A 25586-nucleotide genomic window follows, 5' to 3' on the forward strand; every position below is an offset into this window, starting at 1 on the left:
TTATCTTATTTCTGCAGAATGCCTTCTGGATTTAGCATCTGGCGTGTGGACAATGTGGTTGCTACGTTCCATGCACACAGTTCTGCAAACCAACCCACCAGAACTGAAGCTCTTGATTTGCATCATGTTCTGCTAAGGAATCCAAACTGCTATATCATTAAAGATCTGAATGCAGATTCTTCTGCTCAGAGCGAGCAGCCAACTGATCAATTAATTCATCGCAAGAGTACTTCCGGATGGGATGCTGTTAGAACTTTTTCAAGGCCAAACAGCTACTGCACATCTACTCCACATTTTGAAAGAATATGGTGGGATAAAGGTGGCGATACAAAGCGGCCATTTTCAATATGGCGGCCATTACCTCGTTTTGGCTTTGCTTCAGTCGGCGACTGTATAACCGAGGGGTAATGGTCTCTTTATTCTGGCAGGTAGATTTTGAAGACGATGCGTTTCTTTGTGATACTTAATTCACATGCCCGTGCTTCTTTCAGGCTTGAACCACCTACTCTTGGCATTCTATTTAAGTGTGACAACAAGATAGTTTCTGAAAGGCCTGTACAGTTCACGAAAGTAGCACAAATTGACAGAAAAGGCGTTGATGAAATATACTTCTGGTATCCAGTGGCGCCTCCTGGATATGCTTCTCTTGGATGTGTTGTAACGAAAACAGATGAAATGCCAACCAAAGATTCCATTTGCTGTCCTAAACTGGGCTCTGTGAACCAGGCAAATATCTCAGAGGACCCTATCTCCAGGTCTTCTAGCTCAAAAGGACCTAACTGCTGGAGCATCTGGAAAGTTGGAAATCAGGTTATCCGTCGCACTTGCATCATTTCTTGTAACATTATTTCAGCTGACGTTTGTAGGAATCTAACACTCTGATGTTTTAGGGATGTACTTTCCTTGCACGATCTGATCTAAAAAAACCATCAGCTCGATTGGCATACAGTATTGCAGATCACGCTAAGCCAAAGGCACCTGACAATATTACTGCCGAGTTGAAGCTGGGATCTTTGTCAATCAGCATCCTTGACAGCTCCTGTGGAATGGTGTGTAGGCATGCTAAATTATGTTTCCTTTTCCAGACATCTTGTTGAAACATTTGTATTCTGTAGTTAAGTTATTTTCAAATATGTAGGTCACACCAATTTTTGACACTACAATTGCGAGTATAAATCTTGCGACGCATGGGCGATTTGAGACAATTAATGCGGTGTTAATTTGTTCAATTGCTGCATCCACATTCAATAGACACTTGGAAGCATGGGAACCCTTGGTTGAGCCATTTGATGGAATATTCAAGTAACCTTTCTATTTACCCGACAAAATTTACGGTTCCCTTACTTTTTTATGACTAAATTGTATTTGTTCCATCCTTATTGAAGGTTGGAAACATATGATACCAGTGAACACCCTCCTTCAAAAGTTGGTAAGAGGATACATGTTGCTGCAACAAGTCCTCTAAATGCCAACCTGAGTTCTGCAAATCTTGATTTACTTATCGAAACTTTACTGTCATGGAGAAGGCAAATTGATATTGAAAAAAGATCGTCAATCAGAAATGAGGTTCCGTTTTATCATGTCAACTACTTGGTTTTTGCTGCTTTCTGTACTCTTCCCGTCACGATTTATATTTTCTGCACCTATTTTGCAGGACAATGTTGATAATTTAAAAATAGCTGATGATTTTTCCTGTTCTGCTTTGGATGAAGATGATATCCAGAGGGTAGTTTTTGAGAACAAATTAGGATGTGATGTTTATCTTAAGAAACTAGAAGATACTGAAAGCACTATTGAGCTGTTACAGCATGATGATCAAATTTCATTGTTAATGCCACCTGCACGGTTTTCTGATAAATTAAATGTATTGTCCAATTCCACGGAAGAAAGATATTATGTTGTCATACAGATCTTCGAGTCAAAGGTTATACTCGTATTCACCCACAAAAGTTTGCACATGCACCTTCTTTAAATGACTGACAGTGTGCTTTGTCTATATTGCAGGGATTGCCTATTGTCGATGATGGCAATGACCATAGCTACTTCTGTGCTTTGCGCTTGCTCATAGGAAGTCATACTTCTGATCAGTACAAGGTGTTCCCACAGAGTGCCAGGACAAGATGCGTAAAACCTGTTAAATCAACAGAGTTAAGGACACATCATGCTAAGTGGAACGAACATTTTATATTTGAAGTTCCAGAACAGGTAATTTTCAATGTGGTAGTTTCAGTGCAGTATTTAAATTTTTTATTTGATGGCTCATTCTTTTTAGACCTGTCCTGCAATAACCCATGGACAGATCTTAGTGTAAATTAATAATTCTTTATTTTTTTAACTTAGCTGCAAATGAACCCAATAACTTTTTTCTGAGAGTATCGAATACTCTTTTTTCCTTCTCCTTGTTTTGCTTTCCTTTTATTTCTGTTGGGTTTCATATCTTGCCTACCCCAACTTGCTTGGGGAAAAGGCTTTGATGTAGTAGTAGTAGTAGAAGTAGTAGTAGTAGTAGTAGTACCCAATAACTTCTTTGTAGACACAGTTGATTTTTTTTTGGCCTACTACATCTCATTCTGTAATATTCTGCATCTTTCTTTTTATATGGGTGTGTTAGTAGTATTGCAGTAATTGTTATCTTATGTACTTTGCAGGCTTCAGCTAATTTAGAGATTGAGGTAACAAATCTGGCATCAAAGGCTGGTAAAGGTAACTTTATAACTAATACTTGTATCGTACTTAACAGTTTTCAATTGTTTTTCTTTATATTTCCTATCAAATACTTGATTTTTTCTGCATTTTGTATTCTTATTTTACTGTATAAGATCAGTAACAAACTGATCAATTTTTCTGCCTTCCAATTTTTGCTGTGCCTATCTCCTTCAAAACTAGCCATTGTTTACTATCTTTTATCTGTAATGAACTGATAAATTCAAGTCTTGCATGTGCTTGAGAAATTTGTCTACCATAGTTGGAATTGTATAAAGATGAGAATAAAAATGCACAGGAGATCCCTAAGTAGCAGCCTCTTTTATCTGTGAATTATTTCTCTGTAATATTAACTTGTTGAGATTGTCTCTTTATATATCAATACTTTGTCTACTAGTGCTTAATTTTTTTTTCGAAATGATCTATGCTATTTTGATTAGTCAAGCTTGTATGGAAGTCCTCTATAAACTAGGTTGTTTCTTAAGCCGTGCTGTTGTAGGAAGTGCAAACATCTCATATGCAAGACATGCCATATTTTCACCTGATAATTGTTGACAAACTGCCATCCATTTTAAATGTCTGGGATTTGGTAACATCCTTCATTTATTTGTAAGGTGAAGTACTTGGCTCTTTATCAATCCCTATTGGGCGGGGCATGACAACATTGAAGCGAGCTTCTTCTATCAGAATCCTTCAGCAAGCTGCTGACGTCAAGCGAGTAATGACATGTCCTCTTACAAGGAAGGTGGTGCTGTTTTCTAGAACTTGCTTAGCTTTCGACAATGTTAAAAGACATGCTGAATTTATATTTAGTCTACTTCTCATTTTGCATTCTGAATTACAGACAACCAAATCGTTATTTGCATTTTGTAGGGCACAGTATTTAACGAGGGAGACAACAAACACTATGGTGCTTTAGTACTTTCAAGTTGTTATATAGAACGATCTACTCAACCAAACTTCCAGAGCTGGAAAGACAGCATAAGCAATGCAGAGGGTGGTTTCTGGGTAGGGCTGACCCCAGATGGTCCATGGGAAAGTTTTACTGCAGTTTTACCACTGTCAGTCATCCCAAAATCACTTAATAATAACCACTTCGCATTTGAGATCACCATGAGGAACGGAAAGAAACATGCTACTTTGAGGGCTCTTGCTATTATTGCTAATGATTCTGACATGAAACTTGAAGTTTCTGTATGCCCTGTAAACAAGATTAGTAGCTCCATGTTAAATACTGGATCAACCAGTTCCACCAACACTGTTGATGAAGTATTTGAAAACCAGTGGTATAGACCCAGTTCAGGGTGGACAAGTAACCACTCAAGTGACCATGGAATTGAATTAGGGCAATGGAGCACAAGGGACTGCTCTTACTCATCCAAGGTAGTTTCTTTCGGGCCTGTTGATGAATGAAATCACCCTTTCCTTTATGTGATGAAATGAACCTGCTTATTATCTTTTCTTTTTAGATTATGCAAAAAGTAACAATTGTAACATACATTGTTATCTTCTAACAAAATATATATGCACTATTATGAAGGCATTCTTTGAGCCTCGTCTTCCACCTGATTGGAAGTGGACTTCACCGTGGAAAATCGAAAAGTCTAGTTTCTTGGATAGTGATGGATGGGCATATTCTGCTGATATTCAAAACTTAAACTGGCCATCTTCCTGGAGATCTTCTAAATCACCACTTGATTGTGTTAGGCGAAGGCGTTGGGTACGTTGGAGGCAGCTATTGCAAGAGCAAAGCGCGGAAATACCTAGGAAAATAATTGCTATTGTCGAGCCTCATTCATCTACGGCATTGCCTTGGACTGCCATGATTAAGGATATGGATCTGTGTTTGCAAGTTCGCCCTTTTTCTGCCAAATCAGATGAATCATACAGTTGGAGTCAGGTTCTTTCACTAGGTTATGACAGCCAACCTAAGCAGCAGCAGCAATCTTCACTCTCTAGACAAAGCACCTTGAAACAATCATCTGTACCCTCGAGGAATTCTGTTCTTCGACTTGCTGAGCTTGAGAAAAAAGATGTGCTTTCGTGCTGCTCCCCTCCTGTTGGTATTAAACAATATTTCTGGCTTAGCATTGGAGTCAATGCTTCCGTTGTTCATACAGACTTGAATATGCCTGTTTATGACTGGCAGTTCTCCTTCAATTCAGTCCTTAGACTTGAAAATAAGCTCCCATATGAAGCTGAGTATTCTATTTGGGAGAAGTCTGCCGAAGGCAACATGGTTGAAAGGCAGCATGGTTTTGTATCATCAGGTGGAAGTGCGTTCATCTATTCAGCAGATATACGAAAATCCATTTATCTCACATTGTTTGTTCAGAATGGCTGGATTTTGGAAAAGGTAATGCCTATGCATTTTCATAGAATAGTTTCAAACCAATTTAGTGAATCACGGTTCATGTCATGAAAAGTTTGCTAGAGTTTTATAGTACATGATCTGATGAGTCAGCTGGAATGCACTTTGTACCGCCCTGCTGTTCCCTGTATCTCATTTGTTCTATTAGATGGCTCAGTTGTTTCTGTGGCCTCTGTTGCATGTTTACGTTACTGGATGGATTAACTTAATTTATCCATTTCTCATTCCTATTAGGATGCTGTATTAATAATGGACTTGCTGTCCCTGGAACACATTTCTTCCTTCTGGATGGTTCAGAAACGAAGCCAGAGGTTTGGAAGCTTTTACACTTTCACGGTGTTTCCTTAATAACAGAGTCAAACACCATGTTGATTTGCCTCACAACATCTTTCAGATGCAGTCCAAAAAATATGTTAACATGGTTATTTATAAGTGATAATTGAATTACAGTTTGATAGAACTATCTTCATTCAGTTTGTTTCTTCGTGGACTACTAGAATCTGAAGTAGCTCAGTTCAGAATACTTGATTTAGCATTTTATATTTGTATGTTAACTGTGATTATAGAGTTGATTCGGTATTATTCTAATACTTTCACTTGCGTACCAAATTAGGAGATTGCGTGTTAGTGTTGAACGTGACCTGGGAGCAAGTGATGCTGCACCAAAGACGCTAAGATTATTTGTTCCATATTGGATAAAAAACAATTCTTCCATTCCACTATCTTATCGTATTGTAGAAGTGGAACCAGCAGAAAACGCAGATGCAGACTCACTTAGCAGGCCAGATTCATTGAGCAGACCAGACTCATTGAGCAGACCAGACTCTTTGAGCAAAGCGGCTAAATCTTCAAAATTTTCCCTCAGATATTCTTCAAAATCTCTTGTCAGAAGAGGCAGCATATCACAGAGAAACTGCCAGATATTAGATATTATTGAAGATTGTGGTACAGACTATGTAATGCTCTCACCACAGGATTATGTGAACCGCTCGACCAATATGCGTGAGTCTCGAGATAACAACTTCAGCCCAGCTCGGGTTGCAATTTGTGTAGCTGTTGGCAGTTGCAAACAGTACAGTATTGGAGTGTCTCTGTTTGAGCTTGAGAACAAGGTATAGGCAGTGTGATATTGCACACGTTTGATAATACTTTCAAGCACGGCTTTGTTGATCAGTGCAATTTATCTGGTGCAGGAGCATGTCGATGTTAAAGCTTTCACTTCTGATGGATCATATTACTGGTTCTCTGTTCAACTGAAGATGGCTTCAGATAGAACTAAGGTTTGAATATTTATGTGTTATCTTCTGGATTTTGAAGTATTTATGTTTATTTCTGTACAGTGGTCATATATTGTCCTGTAGAATTTATTGGGTGGCAAGTTCACTTACCATATTGTTAATTCTGTTTGTTCTGATTTACTATCTCAGTAGGGAATTAGAAACAAAGACCTATTTTAATTACAAGAATGATATTCAGACTCCTTTGATAAGTAATTGCCATAGTTGACTCTCATTCAACTATTGTTTGCCTCGGGCAGCATTGATTAGTGATGTACATGAAATTTTAGTTCGATATATAATGGTAAATATACAAGTTAGGAGCAATAAATAGATATCCTGATGTATGCCTACCAAGTTCCTCTTGAGAAATTCTCGAACAATTCAGTATGCAAAAAGGTTTGTAGGATAAAGCTCATAGTGTTGATTTAAGAATTTGCCAATTTGGTCATATTATATCCGCAGTGTTTATATCTTTTACACCTACACTCCATATCTAGACCCTTGAGCAAAATGCCAAAGGATACCGCCCCGTTGGTCTCGGTTTTTAAAGAATTAGCGAAAAATTTACATTTTTTTGGTCTTTTTCACTAGTCACATGTGTAATTGCATGGAATTCATGTTCGATTGTTCAAATCGTATTTTCTATGTTTTATCGATTCTGTTTTAACATTAAAAGGTTTGTTGTGAGGCAGTGCTGTATATGTACCAGTGTATGTTTTCTCCTCTTGCATAGTATGCCTGTTTATGATTGAAGGAACAATAAAAAAATGTATTTTCCTAATGCAGGTTGTAAATTTTCTTCCACGTGCACTTTTTATCAACAGAGTTGGGACAGGTATTATTTTATCTGAGTATCATACTGAGCTTGAGGAGCATGTATGTCCAACTGATCCTCCAAAGGTGTTCAGATGGCGTTCAGAATTTGGAAACGAACTTTTGAAGGTTATTAACTTTGAATTGTGCCTTTTGCGTACTTTTTATTGGGTTTCTTGACTTCTTTGTTTTGTTTATCTTTTTTCCGTTTTGTATGCTTGCAGTTGCGGATGGAGGGATACAAATGGAGTACACCATTTAGCATTCATGCTAATGGAGTTATGTGTGTGCTCATGAACAGTGATACAGGAAATGATCAAGCTTTTGTTAGGGTAAATGTTAGAAGTGGAACAAAAAGTTCACGGTATGAAGTTGTATTTCAGCTTGCTTGCTGGTCCAGCCCGTACAGGTAAAACTTGTCAAATTCCCATCAACTTTTCTTACAATTAATAATCACATTATAAGTCACGTACACAGGGTAGAGAATCGCTCCATGTTCTTGCCTGTTCGCTTTCGGCAAGTTGGTGGTGATGATTATTCTTGGCGTAGTCTACCTCCGAATTCATCAGCTTCATTCTTTTGGGAGGATCTTGGCCGAAAACATCTGTTGGAGGTATTGGTTGATGGAACTGACGCTACAAGCTCAATGACATATGACATTGATGTCATCATGGATCACCAGCCACTTGCTACTTCAAGTGGGCTTAAGAAAGCCTTGCGCATCACTGTTGTCAAAGAAGGGAAATTGCACGTCACTCAAATTAGTGATTGGCTGCCAGATAATAGAACTCGAGGGCAAACAACTGAGAGGCTATTATCGCCGATCTTTCAGCCATCAGAGGTAGACTGTGGGCAGTCATCTCAAGATCTGGATAGTGAATTTCATGTTACTTTGGAATTGACAGAGCTGGGCATTTCCATAATTGACCATATGCCTGAGGAAGTTCTTTACCTCTCAGTGCAGCAGTTATTACTTGCCTACTCATCTGGAATGGGTTCTGGAATCAATAGGTATAATCTTGGTTGTTTGCTTTGTTACTTTCTCATTGCTGTTTTCCCCCTCTTTCCTTTATGCTCAAATATCCTGAAGTCTTCATTTTTTCAATGGTAGGTTTAAAATGCGAATGCACTGGATTCAAGTGGACAATCAATTGCCTTTTGTTTCAATGCCTGTCCTCTTTTGTCCTCAGAAGACGGACAATCAATTTGACCATGTCCTCAAATTTTCTATGACGATGCAGACCAATAATGCTCTTGATTTTTGTGTTTATCCATATATTGGTATGCAGGTGAGCTCATTTACTCAATGTGGTCTATTACGAATTGGTCTTCAAATTGACAAAGCTATTTCAGTTTAATTTTTCACAGGCCTGTCATAGCTTGTACTGAGTAGAGATTTACTTACGTGTCTAGTACCTATCGGAGTAAATTATTTTGTTTGATCTTGACTGCCGCATTCTGGACAGTTATACTGCTGTACCCTGAGTTTTCACGTAGATATTATGATTTCTTTAAAAAAGATTCAATAACAATTGTGTATGTTTGCAAGTTCCTGAGAGTTGTATTTTTTTTTATTAACATCCATGAACCAAATATTTGGCACCTCCACAAGATGGTTATTAAGTAGATAATATGAAGTAATCTGTATCTTAAAAACCAATTGCGTATGTTTGCAGGTTCCTGAGAATTGTGTTTTTTTTGTTAACATCCATGAACCGATCATTTGGCGCCTCCACGAGATGGTTCAACACCTAAAAATTGATAGGATATCTAGCTCTCAGCCTTCAGCTGTTTCTATTGATCCAATACTGAAAATAGGGTAAGCAATTAACCGCATCTTATTAGTTTTTTTTTTCGTTTTCTTTCCTGCTGTTAGTACTGAACCTTCAGTTACAGGCTTCTGAATATCTCCGAGGTCCGATTTAAAGTTTCAATGGCAATGTCCCCAACCCAAAGGCCAAGAGGAGTTCTTGGGTTCTGGTCATCCTTGATGACTGCACTGGGAAACATGGAGCACATGCCGGTAGGGTTGTGTTAACAAAAATTGTATCTTGGTCTTTCTTACTGCTGATAATTGATTCTTTTATCTCTAGTTTTACGAAGTCGCAACCTTTTTTGCTTCTTTAGTTATTGCTTTCTGTAAGCTGATGTATTTTTTTGTCAAACATTAAGGTTCGTATAGCTCAAAGGTATAGAGAGGAATTGTGCATGCGACAAAGTGCACTAATGAGCTCTGCTATATCTAACATCCAAAAGGATCTTCTTAGCCAGCCTCTTCAACTACTTTCTGGTGTTGATATTCTTGGAAATGCCAGTAGTGCTTTAAGTAACATGAGCAAGGGTATAGCAGCACTATCTATGGACAAGAAATTCATTCAGGGACGGATGAGACAGGTTCATATACGCTTGTTTCTATGTTCATATGCATGTGTGTAATGTGACGCTAGTAGTATGAGTTGTACCTAAACGAATTGGTTTGCTGTTGCTATGCTCTTCTCCAGGATAGCAAAGGAGTGGAAGACTTCGGTGATGTCATACGAGATGGAGGCGGGGCTCTTGCAAAAGGAATCTTCAGAGGTGTCACTGGCATATTAACAAAACCCATCGAGGGTGCAAAATCTTCAGGTGTTGAAGGCTTTGTACAGGGAGTTGGAAAAGGCTTAATTGGTGCAGCTGCTCAGCCAGTGAGTGGAGTCCTCGATCTTCTATCTAAAACTACTGAAGGTGCAAATGCTGTAAAAATGAAAATATCATCAGCTATAATGGCTGAGGAGCAGTTGCTGCGTAGGCGTCTCCCTCGAGCCATTGGTGGTGATAGTTTGATCTATCCTTATGATGAGTATAAAGCAACTGGCCAGGTAATTTGCAGTCTCTCTATACAGGCCTTGATGTACTGAGTCTTGAATAACATCTTCTGGACAATATCTCAAATCTCTTTTTTGGCGCGGTTATGAAGGCTATCTTGCAGTTAGCTGAATCTGGTACATTTCTCGGCCAAGTGGACCTTTTTAAAGTACGAGGCAAGTTTGCATCTACTGATGCTTATGAGGACCATTTCATACTTCCTAAGGGGAAAATTGTTATTGTTACTCACAGAAGAGTGTTATTACTTCAGGTCAGACAAATTTAGACACTAGGTAACCTACGTTTATCAGGTTTTCAGTTTGATTTCATGATATGCTTGGTTTCAGATACCTATGATGACCCAGAGAAAGTTTAATCCTGCAAAGGATCCATGCTCGGTAATCTGGGATGTACTATGGGATGATCTTGTCACAGTGGAGATTACTCAAGGAAAAAAAGATGCTCCTGGATCCTTACCTTCAAAGCTTATTTTATATTTGAAGGCCAAGCCTACAAATTCAAGGGAAGTTGTCCGTTTGATCAAGTGTAATCGTGGGTCCGACCAAGCGACTACCATCTACTCATCAGTTGACAAATCTTATAAAGCGTATGGCCCGAATGCAATAAAGGTACACACAAACATCTAAATGTAAAAAATGCCATACTTGTACATGTAAGCACATGACATGCCTTTCCATAATGTTTAAATACCAAACTCGCTGTAGAATTAATTTAACATTGCCCAATATAATTTAGTTTGACTTGAGGCTGGACTTTGTCAATCTGAATGACTGCTGTCACCTAAACATTCTTCAGGAATTACTGAGATGGAAGGTACCAAGGCCATATGCCCCTCGTAATACTAATCGTCGCACTGTTCAGGATTTATCATTTGCATAGATGATATTGTTCAATGGCACCGTTCAGGATATTGTTCAATTAGATACACTTATGATGTTCCAGAACAAGTGTTCTGTCAATTATAGGACTGCATTTGAGCATGATAAAATCCATACTCGGTAAAGCAAAAGGTATGGACACCTTAAGTGCTATTGTGTTACGCATATTACAGTTTTTTCTAAAAATTATCATGTTCATCAAGATTGTTTGAGTAAATTATATATTGCTAAATGAGTAATCGGCTTTGGCACCATTGCTACTCTATGTGAGCTTGGGATGTTGTGATTTTGAAACTGAAGTTAAAGGGATTTTTCAGCTTGAATTCTGATAAAAAAAATTAGCTCACAACTTCCCTTTTTGTTATTTTTTGTGGTGTAATGTCAGTCTATTCTTCACTAAGCAAGTAAGCCAACTTAATTTGTAGTGCCAATAATGTGATCGACTGATAACTTAATTTGCAAATAATATATGGTCAATTCTATTTTTTCCTTTTTCTCTTTTCTCTCCTTTTTTATATTTATGAGGTTTTTATTTATCTGAGTATTAGTATGAAATTCACTAAATTAGTAGAGGCAACACCATTTTCTCGCTGCTACAGTTCAGATGGAGAAGATTGTATTGTATCTGATTGTCCTGCTGACAGTGCTTGTGCTATTGTATCTGTGCATTAGTTAAATTAAACTTGAAAGTCTCCTCCGCAAAACCGACAATGTGGCTGTAACTTCATTTCTTTCGAGAAATTGTTTGCTTCCATTGGCATTAGCATCCAACAGATGTGTACCACGATTCATATTCCGCTTATATTTTGCAGGCATTGGTAGGCTTGCAGCTTGAGTAGTTGGGAGTGTAGAGAAGGCAACTGCTTATAGGTATGTTAGGACATCAAAATATACCGCTGACGTACATGTACATAGCTTTGTAGGTTTGAGAAACTTCTTAATCAAAATACTATGGCGTAGTTGCTCATAGTATAACAGATTTCTCCTATGTAAATTGTACAAGCTTGTTATAACCAGAAAAAAATCGTTAAAGCTCGCATGTGAGCGCTACCATATGTGCCTTGTATCGTGGCTTTGCCCCTATGCCTTCTGCATGTCATTTTGCTTTACCTTGATTATACTTCATTGATGAGGTGGTGCTATGGTGATTTCATGGTTGGTCATCAAGGCCATACCAGTGCTTGGAGCTTGTCCCTTGCCGCTGTCACCATGGATGGTCTCGGTTGTGTTGCGATGCCGTCTGCGTCTCAAGCATGCTGAGAAGCTGCTGGTGTTGGCGTTGGCCGCACAAGCACTCTGAGAAGCTGTTTCATGCCCTTTGATCCACTAGGCTAGCTCCTTCCTCCATAGCATTTGGGAACGAGAAGCAAGCATTGATAAGGGGTAGCCCGATCTTCTCAGTAAGCAACGGTGGTGATGATGATCACAGGATGATTGCAGCGGAGGTAACTTGAATGAAGTGGATGATAACTTGTACGACGCAACGAGATCTCTCGATGGGTCGCTGTCGCCAATGGCAACAGCTCTCAACCCTGCAAGATATTCGCAACTCCACACATTTGCGCACGTAGCCGTCGACCACGAAGCGGTAAGTTGCAACCGTCTAATTCCCAATGGAAGAGCAGATCACACAAGACTTTCAGATCTACACAATATCAAGCAATATGGTGTAGGGAATTCAATAGTTTTGCAGAGCAAACAACTAAGAACTAGGGTTTATCTTAAACGTTGTCTAAAGCAGCTAGGGGGGCGTCCTGAGCACTTATTTAGGCGTCCGGGACTTCTGGTCGAAAAGATACAAGAATAACCGACCCAGAATAGATTTGGTCGAGACAGACTCGGACACGGCCGGTGCAGGGCCCGGTCGGCCGGGCCTGGGACCGGGCTGGCCGGTTCAAACCGGGCCAGGGACCGGGTTGCAACCGGGCGCTGAAATTGTCGCACGTAACGCTCCCGGTTGGCATCAGCGTGGCGCCCGGTTGGCGCCGGAGGTGGATCCGGCGCCGCCCGGTGGATCGTGCGGTGGACCGGCACGCCGGTGTGGCGGTTTGCCCGACCGGTGTCGGGCCGGCCTGGACTTCGTCTTCTCCTCTCGCGCATGCCTCCCGCTCCTCCCTCGCGCGTCCATGAGATATCTTCATGTGCAGCTCCTTGTCCAGCTCCACGTCCATCTTCACGTCCAGCTGCTCCTCTCCTCCTCGTGCGATGCGTGTCTCCTCTTCATACCGAGTGAAGCTAGTATAAAACGTTAGGCGCGATTTAGGGCAAATCACTTCACCCCACTCCCTTTTTCTTCGTTCTTCTCGCTCGCAAACTTCCCAGCACCCATTTCTCCGAGCTCCAACGATCCTAATGGCGGCGAAGGGGTGGACACGGTCCAAGGTGACCAAGGAGGCCCTGATTCCCTACATCTCCACCGGCGTGATCCCCGAGATGAATCAGGAGAGGTGGAGGATGCCGGTGGTGAGCGAGATGGAGCCAATGCCGCAGACGGGGGAGTTCGTGATCTTCATGAGCTTCCTCGATCGTGGTTTCGCGGTGCCGACCTCGGCCTTCCTACACCAGCTGCTGTTGTTTTACAACATCAAGATCTCTGATCTTGGTCCGCACAGCTTCCAGCAGATCTTGATGTTCGTGGCGTTGTGCAAGTGCTACCTGGGCTGCCCGCCTTACTTCCATTGTGGTTGGCCATCTTCCATGGCAGGGCGGCCCAGATGAGCAAGAGCGACCAGACGCTCGTCCCAGTCGGCGGGATCACATTCCAAGTGAAACCTGGGGAAGCCTTCATCGACATGGCGCTCCTGAAGAAAGCGCAAGCGCAATGGAGAAAGTATTAGTTCTACGTCAAGGAGACAACGCCAAAGGGTGAGGTCGCCATCCCGCAGTACTCGCCCGAGCCGAGTATACCGCGGCGACTAAACGTGTTGTCGCTGCCGTGCGAGCGGGAGGAGGTGGTGAAGGAGATGCGCACCGCGATCCAGTCTCTCAAGGACTCCGGGCTGATGGCAGTTAACCTGTACAACTGCTGGCTCGCCCGGCGACTGGTGCCGATGTGGTGCCGCGCCCACTATTTGTGGGAGTATACGGGGCATAACGACTGCACCCGTGTCACCGCCGCGGAATGGACCGAGGCCGAGCACCGGAGGACACTCTCCAAGATCACCACAACGGCCTTCACTTCATTCGACACAGAGGTGTAGCCTTACTCGACAGACAAGCCCACGCCAGAGGTAAATGCCGACTCGCTTATCGTGTGATGAATGGCGATGTTTTTCCTTTGAGTGTTGTTTCCTCATTTGCTTGAGTGCAGACGTGGCACAAAGTCACCGACCATCTGCCCCCACTCGCCGGGAAGGAACCCCCGGAGATGATCGCCGGCAAGGAGGGTGATGACAAGGAGGAGGACGAGGGCGAGCGCATGGTGTTGGACTCCGAGGCGTTTAGCCAGGAGGCCGCGGGTCGCACCCGCGGGACGAAGAGAGGAGCGAATTCCTCCTCTCAAACATAGCGGGAGGAATGCATTGAAGAGGAGGAGGAGGAGACAACCTCCTGTAACATCCCAGAACTTAGGACAACCGCGGGGCAGATTTAGAAAAGGATTGTGCATTTCATCGCAAAACGGGGGAAATTTTCGCGCTTAATTGCACAAAATCTAAGAGGGATCGAGGTTTCTCTCTCGTTGCTATTAGGGTTAGAGTTATGAGAGTGCTATAAATTTCAACATGATCTCTTTTGAAAGTTAGGTTTTGGAGAGGAGTTTTAATTGGCATTTGAATTTGAATTTCAAACACATGAATATAAGTAAACAATAATGCAAATGAACTCATAACTCAAACCAATATAACAATTATATAACATATTCGATAAATGAATTATAAATATTACCAAGAGCTCATAAGGAAAAATTGAGCTTTATTGATAAACCACACATATTACATTGCCATTACACAATTGATTGATATTACAAACCAGAATTAAGTAAATTAAAATAAATATTACAACATGGATGATTTTCCTAGACTAAGTCTTCTAAAATCTTCATTTGATCTTCTCCATTTTTGATCAATTGAAACCTGCAACATATACAAGGAAAATAACCAGATTTGTCCAGTAACAAGTGGCAAAGCCACTTGGACAGTGAAAATAAGGAGAAAATGGGAACATAAGCTCTGGCTGGGGGATCAAGTCCCAACCAAAGCCAAAGTGAGGCCATAGATCTTTTCTCCATGACACACACAAGGGTGAAACCAGGGGAGGACACCACATGACACAAGCAAGTGTGTGCTGTCGACCAAGCCCAACATCCAGTGATGTTATAAATAGCACGGTAACAAAGTGGATAGGGATGAGCTCATGAGGAACAACAGTTCATCAGCAAGAACACAACAACAGCTTATTCATCTAGTTCATCCATCCAAACCAAACCAAACCAAACCAAGCAGTGAATCATGGTGACATAATTCAATATCATCCATGAACTAGGAGGTGAAGGGCCTATTGATCAAATCAACCAGCAAAGCTCTTCATCAACAAAGCAAACCATCTAGGAGCTGGAGCAAGGTATAACTAATACCTGGAGAGGATCCAAGGATCCAATCCATCGTAAGCATGCTCATACACACACACCTGGTGTGGAGCAGATGCTCCATAGGGGTTAGTCATCACTTGGTATAGACCAAGTGATGCTGGCAAGAGAGAGGCCAGATCAGTGATAGCAAATCTAGTAGATGGACATGCACAAGTAAACTAGAGTACCCAGCTATCCAAAGTATCTAGATAAACCAGTCCTAGTGACCAACTGGATCACCATCTACATGATTCCCAACTGTGGATATTATTATTTTCATAAAAACCAACCAGTTAGCCACTTTACTTTGCAACCAATGACAGTAGCAGGCTACTAAGGTCACAACACAAGTCAATCAAGCAACATAAGCAAGCAAGCCACACATGCAAGCAAGTCATCATTACCTGAAAAGGTTCAGAGATATATTTACTTCCAATTCAACATGGAAGTCAAATAAGCATCATTGAATTCAATTGAATCATTACCAACACATGGTTCATCAATTATAACTAACAGTAAATCACTGCAAAGCAACAACATGACCTGCACAGGTTACTTTAGTGAAGCCAAAGCTTCAGTAAAGCAAACCAGGCTATCATATATTGTTTGCCAGGTAATTACTGCAAGCAAGAGCATCATAATCCATTCACAGAGCATACACAAGTGTTATAGCATGACAGTAACCAGTATCAAAAGGTAGAAACAACACATATGTGTCAATGGTATAAAACCAGTAGCACCATAAGGCACAGATACTAGATGAGCATACACCAGTAAGCATCACAGCTCACCAACTGGTGACAAGCTATTACTGGGAGGATTAACCAATGGCTAATGCTCCAGACAAGTAACAGCAAAGCCTAGTAGTATAACATCATAGGTAACCTGATGCGGGCTAAGCCCGAGGGTGTGCCCAATCTTCACGGTTTGACCCGGGTGAGTGTGATTGCGGAGGGGGATTCGCGGGGAAGTGGATGAACGCGAAGAACACGATACAAACACACACACACACAAATCGGTTATCCTCGTTGGCCCGAACCACCAACTCGATAGAAGTGCGAGAGAAAGACCAAAGGTAGAATCTCTTGCAAAAGATCGACAAATCCAAATAGAATTCCCAAAGAGCAAAAGACCAACTAAGAATAGAGTTGCAAAGCAAGAGATTCTCAATTGATAGAATTACTAGAATGGGAAAAGATCCGGATAAGGAGGGATACAATAGATGGGTAATCTAAGGTGGGGGTTTCCCAAATCCACAAAGGGATAATAGAGGCATAAGCCAATTCATCTAAACATCATCTCTCCCTCATGAAGGTGGGGGTAGGTGTCTATTTATAGGCAAGGGGATGAATGGGTAAGTTACAAGCCAAAAGGGGCTGAGATCTGGCTGAGGCTCGACAGGGCGGAAGTTCCGGTCCCTGAGGGCGGAAGTTCCGGTCGGGGGCGGAAGTTCCGGCCATGAAGGGCGGAAGTTCCGGTCGCAGTTCTTCAGTGCGAGCATCTTCAGTCTTGACAGCATCTGGGCGGAAGTTCCGGCGATGTTGGGCGGAAGTTCCGGCCTGGAGCGTCCAGCGCTTCTTTCTCCTTCTCTTCCATGCTTCCGTGACATCGGCCTTGCGTCCTCGGGTCTCCATGGCATCCTCTCTTCTCCCCGTACTTGTCGTCGAGTTCCTATCATCAAGATATGACGGGGTATGAAGTAGTATATCGTCCCAAATAGGCGATTCGAGGCACGCGTAAAGGAGAAGATTCACCTTAGCGTGCCGTCTTGGCGATGAAGCACATGATGCGGTGAAGACCGAAGGTCGGGCTGCATCATCTCCCCCCACTTGAAAAAGAGTCGTCGACGATAAATCTTCATGAATGTGTAGAGGAGGTAGATGACACCAACGCTTGAATGTCGCTTCACTTGTCAAGAGCCCTATCAATAGCACAAGAAAAGCCAAACAACACTCAAAGCATAGCCAATGTTCCACGGGTTTAGCAAGAGAGCGCAAGTAGAAGGAGGTCACCTTTGCATAATGTCGGTGTGCTCTCATCGATAGATCTTGGGTCGTCGAAGTATGTGGGCGGAACCACTCATTGACGCTCATCCACAAGTCACATGTACCTTCACACAACAAAGACCAAGCAAAGTATATGTGTGCGTGATAGAGGAGCATATCATCAACGACATGTCCATTCATGTTCACAACACCGTTAGCACAACACAAATTGATCAAGAATAATGCATGTGCAAGGTCAATGTGTAAGAACTCCATATGAACATCTTCCAAATGTGGGAACACAAAAACTCCAAATTGTGAGACGACCATGGTGTCCATCTCATGTAGAAATCCATTTTCATTGTTGCACTCAAGGCATCGGAAAGAGAAATTGTTCAACATCCTTGAAGCAATAAGTGGATAATTTGGCCAAAACACATAAGTGGAAGTGTCCAAAATAGCATCAACATGTGTGCACACAAACCATTGGAAAGAGAAATTGGTCATCATATTTGGTGCAACACACAACATATCTTCCAAAAAGTTCACCAAATCAACATTTACACAACCGTGCGTGCCAACAAACCAAATAAAAGAGAAATTGGTCGACTTGTTTGAGGTAACACCAACGGTAAGAATCACGTCATCATGCTTGCAAAAGAACCAAGAGAAAGAGAAATTGTTCGGCATGTTCAATGCAAAGCATGGGAAAGGTATTAGAGCCGGGTTCGATCTTGAACTTACTTGTATTATGCTCTCTAGAGCTCTCTTTGTCAACTCGTGCTCAATCAAGGTTGACATTGGCATTCTTGTACCTACACACACAATAGGCAAAGCAAAGAACGTGTGTGCATGGTATATGAACACATCATCCATCATGATGGTCCATCTCTTTTGCACATCACCATTAGCGTTAAGCAAAGCATCATAATAGATATGGTGAATATGCGGAGTAAACATGGGAACATGCTCAACATGGATATATGCAAAGTCTCCAAAATTTGAGAGAGCTATGGGGGCAATCTCATTTACAAACATATTAACATCATTGCAAACCAAGCATTGGAACGAACAATTTTTCAACATTTTGGTTGCATTAATGGGAGAGTATTGCAAGCATCTAGCACAAAACATGTTCAACATTTTATCATTGTTGTCGACAAACCTAGGGAAAGAGAAATTGTTCATCAAGGTTGTCACAACACAAGCATTAGCATCATCAATTTCATTGCAAGCAATACATGGGAAAGAACAATTGTTCGACATATTGCAAGCAATAGGAGAGAAAGTGAAACTCTCATAGCATGGCATGGACATATAATCATAAGCAACTACTTCCACATGATCAACAATGGTGGTATCACACGTATCACAAGGGAAAGTGAAAGAAGCATATGACATGGCAATAGGATCATCCAACTCATGCATGCACTCACAAATCATCATGTCCACTAGTGGGATCATGGCATCATCAACACCCATATAGGTACCTTTGTAGTCCGACTCATTTGACGTGGGTGTTGTGAAAGTGGTAGGCTCCATGTGGCCTCCATGTTCATCTTCAATCAAGCATGGTGTGATAGCATCATCTTCATGCACCATGTACATTTTCTCCATGATCGGGAACTCGTCCTCCATGGAACCTATTGTAACATGAGAAAACACACTAGAGGTAGAGGTTAAGTTGTTAGAATGTGAAATGGCCTCCATGGACCTATCAACTACCTCTCTTAACTCACTCGGTGTATCACTCATGTCCTCCAAATGGAAGCACTCAAACTCACATATGGGGTGGAAGTCACTCAACTCACTATCATTCTCACTCAAGTGGGCTAAGTGGATCTCATGCTCACATGGGATTGGTACTATATCATCATTCAAGCATATAGGAGTAGGCTCGATTTTCTCATCTCCATGCGCCTCCATTGGTGAAGGGATCATCCCATGCTCACCATTCTCAACTCCATTCGCCTCCTTGGTTGAAGAGAAAATCCCATGCTCAACCTTCTCAACTCCATCGCCTCCCATGTTGACACCATTCGAATGACGCTATGGTGTTGTTGAGAGCTAGGCTCGAATCAACGTCACTCTTGGCTTGGCCTTCTCGTGCTCCATCTTGAAGTGTGGTCTTCATAGTCGTCATCTTGTCCATTTCCTTGCACCATTCTTTGAAGACAATGGTATCTTGAAGTGTCTTGTTGGCGATTTCGGCATCCAATTGGGCGAAGTAGAGCTTGTGGGCTTGTGGTGTGTTGCATTCCCACGTCATGTGCTCGTTGGATGTGCACACATCACAATGGAGATTGGGGCATTCCCAAAGATGACCGTCTTGTTTGCAACGAAAGCATTGGGAGCTACTTGATCTTGTTGGATAACGCATTGTCATGTTGGCATAAAGATGGGTAGATCGTCCTTCATCTTGAAGTGTAGACTCCACGGTCTTCATCTTGGGGCTTGAGCTTCTTGTAGGCGCCATTATGGTGGTGGCGGTAGGAGGGGGAAGCACCATGATATGTGGTTCCTCTTTCTTTGTACTTAGCACCATCTTGCTTGTTGGTGTAGCGCCATGTCTTGCACCATTGGAGATCTTCTCATGTGTAGGCGGTCTTGGAGATGCCATTTTGGTGGTGGCGTTAGGCTTTGTGGACACCATATGGTTGGTGTTGTTGTTCTTTGTAGCCTTGGCCGCTTCATGTCGAGGCTCTCGTCTTCTTGCATCATCACCATGTCTTGGGGGGTGTCGTCGAAGATCCTTGGGAGGTGTTGGTCGATGGCGAACATGAGGTGACTTGTGTCGGCGAAGATCCTTGGGAGGTGTTGGTCGATGGCGAACATGAGGTGACTTGTGTCGGTGACGTTCATGTGGTGATGCATGTCGATGATGGTCATGAGGTGGTGATGGTCGACGACGATCATGAGGCGACATGTGTTGATGACGATCCTCGGCATGCCTAAATGATGGTTCATGTGGCTTGGCACTTTGCTTGTGGCGCCTTCTTGAGCTCGGAGGAGAGTGTCGATGGCGATCATGGTGGGGGCGCTCTTGGTGTTTCATAGGATGAGCTCGACGTAGATGATCATATGCATAAGCACTCTCATGGTTGCGCCGTCTTGGAGGTCCTCTATCTTCATATGTAGTTCCATTGGCCAAGATGGGGAACTTGTAGGCACCGGTCTTGTTCAAGGTGGGGTCGAAGCTAGGCTCCACCATGGTGTCGATGTCGTGCTCGAGGTAGTGCTCGGTGCTATGCTCCATCATGGTGTCGTAGTCGAGGTAGTGCTCCACCATGTCGTCGTAGTCGTAGTCGTGGTCGAGGTGGTTCTCCACCATGTCGTCGTAGTCGTAGTCGTGGTCGAGGTGGTGCTCCACCATGTCGTCGATGTTGTGGTCGAGCTCGGAGTGGTGCTCCATCATGTTGTCCATGCTTGGCGAGTCATGGTCGGTGTAGAGATGCTCGATGTCGGTCATGTCGCCAATGCATGTGGAGCCATTGTCGGTGTCGAGCTCCACATGATCCTCCATATCTTCAGTGCTTGCGGAGCTATCACCCTCATAGTACTCCATTTCGTCCTCCGTAGGCTCATCCTCACTATACATGTTAGTCTCTAGGATTGGTGTATATATGGTGGAAGGAGAACTACCAAAAGGTCAAAACTCGCAAACCAAAATTGAGAAAATGGTTCAAGTTAGAGAATAACCGATATGTACTCACACACACACTCAAAGCACACGCAAAAGGCTAAGAACTCTATATGGTGGTAGGTGAGGAAGTGGATAGCAAACGAAAAGAACCAAAGAAAATGGCTATTGTCAAATGTGGGTAAGATCCAAAGTCAAATGTCAAAGGCGGTGATCTATGTCAAGAACACGGAAACACACACAAGGAAGAACAATGGGGTTAGCGCGACCAAGGAAGTGAGCAAGTAACAAAGATGGTCCTAACGAAAACTATTAGCTCGGTGTCGCGCCAACACAAGAGAGACCGTAGCTTGGTTGCATATGAGAGAAGCAACTAGATTTGCACAAATGCCACTCTTCTCTTTTCTCTCTTAGTGCTCACAAGCTTTGCACTCCTTTGTATCGGTGGACACACACTCTTTTTGTATTTCGTTTTCCTTTTTCTCTTTTTTTTCACTTTTTTTTTCTATGCTTAGAAGCTTTATTTTTCTCTATGTTACACCTTTTCTTCTTTTGTGTATCTTTCTCACCGAGCTTGCTTCGGAGCTTTGCTCAACACAACGCACACACACACCCTCTCACGGTCGTGACACTTGTGCAATGCTTCGCAACACTCGGAAAGCCACTCTCAATGGGATATGTACACAAAGAAAGAAACGGGGCTACAAGGGGTGGGGCAAGTTATACCTATTGATGTTAGGCGGTGTCAAGCACACGAACTTGCGATGGTCGAGGTGGTGTCGATGATGGTGTCGAAGTTGCGCCGGAATCCGGGGTGCCAAAGGTGTCGTCGCGGTGTTGGTGTAGGCGCGGAAGCGAAATAGACAACCAATGCACTCCAAATCGGAAACCGAGGAAATTAAGTCAATGCCCGAAAATTTGGGTCAAAACGAGCGGGCGAAGTGGTAAAAATTTTGGAGTCAAATGGGCTCGGGAAAATTGTCAAAATTTGGAGTCAAGATGGTGGTACTAGCTTAAAATTTGAGGTCAAACGGGTTCCGGAAAGTTGTCAAAAGTTGGGTCAAAGTTGGGTCAAAGCTGGGGTCAAAAGTTGGTGAAAATTTGGGTCAAAAACTGCTCCGGGCGGAACTTCCGGTCAAGTTCCGGCCAAGTTCCGGAAATTCGCAGCGTGTATCCAGGGGTTACTGCGAGCCAAATCGCGCAATTTCCAGAAGTTGGACGGAAGTACCGGTGATTTGGGCCGGAAGTTCCGGCCAGGCAATTTTCTGCGCGGATTTTGCTGTTTGGAAACTGGGGAATCAGCTGGGGCGCGATGTGCTTGCTGTGCTGATGGAGTTTGCTGCTTGTGCGGGCGACGGCGCGTAGCAGATGCGCGAGCGGAAAGGGTGGCGTGGCTTGGGCGGTTGCAGCGCGTGGTGGTGATGCGGCGATAGCGTGGGTCAGGCGATCGATGGCGGGGCGCGTGGGCCAAGGCGGGAGCGAAGGCGAGCTGCAGGTTGGGCGGCGTGGAGCGAGCGCGGCTGCAGGCCTGGAGTGGTGGCCTGGCGACGGGGTCGGATGGGCCTGGCTTGCTGCTGGGCCAAGCAGCGCGGGGCCTGTGCAGGGCGTGCGGGAGCGGCTGGCGCTGGCGGTGGGCGTGCAGCGGCGTGGGTGGTCGAGCGAGGAGCGAGCGCTGCGGCGTGGGGGTAGCGCGGGCGGGAGCTGGTAGCCTGGTGGCGCACTGATGCGTGGAGGTGGCCCGGCGGTTGCTGGGCCGGTGATGCTGCGTGGGGTGGGCCAGGACGGGCGAGCCAGGCGCTGATGGTGGGGCGGCTCGCGCTGCTGTTTGGCGTGGATCCGGTGGAGGCCAGCGAACGGAGGTGATGCGGCAGTTGGTTGCTGAGTGGAGGGCGGCGAGTTGGCCTGGTGACGCTGTGAAGACGAAGATGGGGATAAAAATTGGCTGGAGCGGAAGTTCCGCTGGGTAGGGGCGGTAGTACCGGAAATGGCAAAATTTCTGGATTTGGATCTGCGTGACGAACAGCACGAACACGGGCGGAAACTGCGGGATAAATCGCTGGATTTGAGGGGGAAAACGGTGGAATTTGACGGAGAAAAGTTGGGGAATGATAGATCAACACCAATAATAACAGATCTGTGGACCAAAACCACAAACAACGCAACAAATCCTGAGATCCAAATTCGAGCTATTTTTTGGGGAAAAATTTTGGGGCAATTTTTGGGCGAAAATGGGGGAATCGGAGGGTCAAATCCGTGGCAACCTTTGCTCTGATACCATATGATGCGGGCTAAGCCGAGGTGTGCCCAATCTTCACGGTTTGACCCGGGTGAGTGTGATTGCGGAGGGGGATTCGCGGGGAAGTGGATGAACGCGAAGAACACGATACAAACACACACACACACACACACACACACACACACACACACAAATCGGTTATCCTCGTTGGCCCGAACCACCAACTCGATAGAAATGCGAGAGAAAGACCAAAGGTAGAATCTCTTGCAAAAGATCGACAAATCCAAATAGAATTCCCAAAGAGCAAAAGACCAACTAAGAATAGAGTTGCAAAGCAAGAGATTCTCAATTGATAGAATTACTAGAATGGGAAAAGATCCGGATAAGGAGGGATACAATAGATGGGTAATCTAAGGTGGGGGTTTCCCAAATCCACAAAGGGATAATAGAGGCATAAGCCAATTCATCTAAACATCATCTCTCCCTCATGAAGGTGGGGGTAGGTGTCTATTTATAGGCAAGGGGATGAAGGGGTAAGTTACAAGCCAAAAGGGGCTGAGATCTGGCTGAGGCTCGACAGGGCGGAAGTTCCGGTCCCTGAGGGCGGAAGTTCCGGTCGGGGGCGGAAGTTCCGGCCATGAAGGGCGGAAGTTCCGGTCGCAGTTCTTCAGTGCGAGCATTTTCAGTCTTGACAGCATCTGGGCGGAAGTTCCGGCGATGTTGGGCGGAAGTTCCGGCCTGGAGCGTCCAGCGCTTCTTTCTCCTTCTCTTCCATGCTTCCGTGACATCGGCCTTGCGTCCTCGGGTCTCCATGGCATCCTCTCTTCTCCCCGTACTTGTCGTCGAGTTCCTATCATCAAGATATGACGGGGTATGAAGTAATATATCGTCCCAAATAGGCGATTCGAGGCACGCGTAAATGAGAAGATTCACCTTAGCGTGCCGTCTTGGCGATGAAGCACATGATGCGGTGAAGACCGAAGGTCGGGCTGCATCATAACCAATAGCATCACAAGCTCCAGATGGAACCATGGGAGCAGTTAGAGTCAGTATAACCTAGAAATAAGTGCATACATCAATTATAGCATGCCAGTACAAGGAGCTGGTGTGCATATGAACACCAGATGAACTAACAAGAGTAGGAGTAAGATGGGAGCATGGCAAGCATCAGTAATGCACAGGGCATGGCAATTAGAGCAACAACAGCAGCACCTTGGCGGCACAAACAATGGTTTGGCATGGCCAGTGGCCAGTAATGGGCTGTATCTGGCCAGGACAAGCCAGATAGAGAAGAATTAAACGCAGTTTCACTAGGAAGAGCATTCCTGCATGATCTGTTGATCATCAGGAAGCAGGGGAAGAAGAAGAGCAAGGCAAATTACTGGAGGTGAGCAGAAAGATGAGCAGATAAGGGGATGAGAACCTTACCGTGCGCCTGTGAGCAGAGGCTACGACATGGCGAGGCAGTGCTCACGCGACCGCAGCAGTTGCAAGCCCAGGGAAGTCGTCAGCATTACGCCGACGAACCCATCACCACCACATGCACCAGCAAGCCTGGGGACGACGACACAAATGGAGCCACATCACCACCTGTGCTAGGCCAATCCTCAGGTGGACAGATCGTTGACGGCAACGGCCTCATCGCGTCGGAACCCGCAGATCGACGAGGAACCATCGCAGGCGATTAGGAACCCTAGATGCAGAGGGGTGGAGATCTGGAGAAGGAGGTGACGAGCATCAAATCGACGTGGATAGAAAGGTGGAGCGTCGCGAGAGGAGGCGATTGCGACCAACGGCAAGGTCAGGCATCGCCGGAGCTAGCCGGAGTGTGGCGGCGACTGCGGCGGCGACGGGAGTCGCCAGAGCATCGCGAGAGCTAAGGTTAGGGTTCGCACGCGTGAGAGAGAGAGGGGAATGGACCGACTCGATCGGTCTGGGCCGAACCGGTCTGGTTCAGTCCCTGGTGGGCTGACCAGTGGGCCCATGGGTAATCTAGTCAAGTCACTTTAGGATTTAAACCTTTCATTTTTAAATTTAACTCATCCACTTTAAAATTGCAAATAAATCCAGAATAACTCCAAAAATTCAAGAAAACTAAGAATAATTTATAAAAACTATTCCTTAACTAAAATAAAATATGAAGTAAAATAAACAATACAAATTCAAATTCTGGAAATTCTAAAATGAATTCCAAATTGGAATTTAAGATTTGAAATTTTCCTTTGATATAAAAATCAAGGAAAAATTC

The 25586-nt window shown here is 43.9% G+C and overlaps 1 protein-coding gene across 3 annotated transcripts in view; it reads left to right on the forward strand.

The window, feature by feature from the left end:
• The window catches only part of LOC127323163 (uncharacterized), a 55945-nt gene extending 43982 nt beyond the window's left edge, over window positions 1–11963 (forward strand). For all 3 annotated transcript variants that reach the window (XM_051351350.1, XM_071822620.1, XM_051351351.1), the window contains 27 exons: window positions 18–404; window positions 492–810; window positions 891–1049; window positions 1139–1302; window positions 1386–1566; window positions 1655–1924; window positions 2005–2205; window positions 2649–2703; window positions 3318–3448; window positions 3577–4086; window positions 4244–5059; window positions 5309–5385; window positions 5688–6186; window positions 6268–6354; window positions 7141–7296; window positions 7392–7576; window positions 7645–8178; window positions 8279–8456; window positions 8844–8986; window positions 9064–9190; window positions 9340–9561; window positions 9669–10025; window positions 10124–10282; window positions 10359–10640; window positions 10828–10968; window positions 11018–11042; window positions 11723–11963. In XM_051351350.1, the coding sequence (XP_051207310.1) occupies window positions 18–404; window positions 492–810; window positions 891–1049; window positions 1139–1302; window positions 1386–1566; window positions 1655–1924; window positions 2005–2205; window positions 2649–2703; window positions 3318–3448; window positions 3577–4086; window positions 4244–5059; window positions 5309–5385; window positions 5688–6186; window positions 6268–6354; window positions 7141–7296; window positions 7392–7576; window positions 7645–8178; window positions 8279–8456; window positions 8844–8986; window positions 9064–9190; window positions 9340–9561; window positions 9669–10025; window positions 10124–10282; window positions 10359–10640; window positions 10828–10911 (6283 nt within the window). In that variant the 3' untranslated portion in view covers window positions 10912–10968; window positions 11018–11042; window positions 11723–11963. The remainder of the gene's footprint in view (window positions 1–17; window positions 405–491; window positions 811–890; window positions 1050–1138; window positions 1303–1385; window positions 1567–1654; window positions 1925–2004; window positions 2206–2648; window positions 2704–3317; window positions 3449–3576; window positions 4087–4243; window positions 5060–5308; window positions 5386–5687; window positions 6187–6267; window positions 6355–7140; window positions 7297–7391; window positions 7577–7644; window positions 8179–8278; window positions 8457–8843; window positions 8987–9063; window positions 9191–9339; window positions 9562–9668; window positions 10026–10123; window positions 10283–10358; window positions 10641–10827; window positions 10969–11017; window positions 11043–11722) is intronic.
• The last annotated feature ends 13623 nt before the right edge of the window (window positions 11964–25586 follow it).

This window comes from Lolium perenne, chromosome 6 (assembly GCF_019359855.2).
Source record: "Lolium perenne isolate Kyuss_39 chromosome 6, Kyuss_2.0, whole genome shotgun sequence".
NCBI lineage: Eukaryota > Viridiplantae > Streptophyta > Magnoliopsida > Poales > Poaceae > Lolium > Lolium perenne.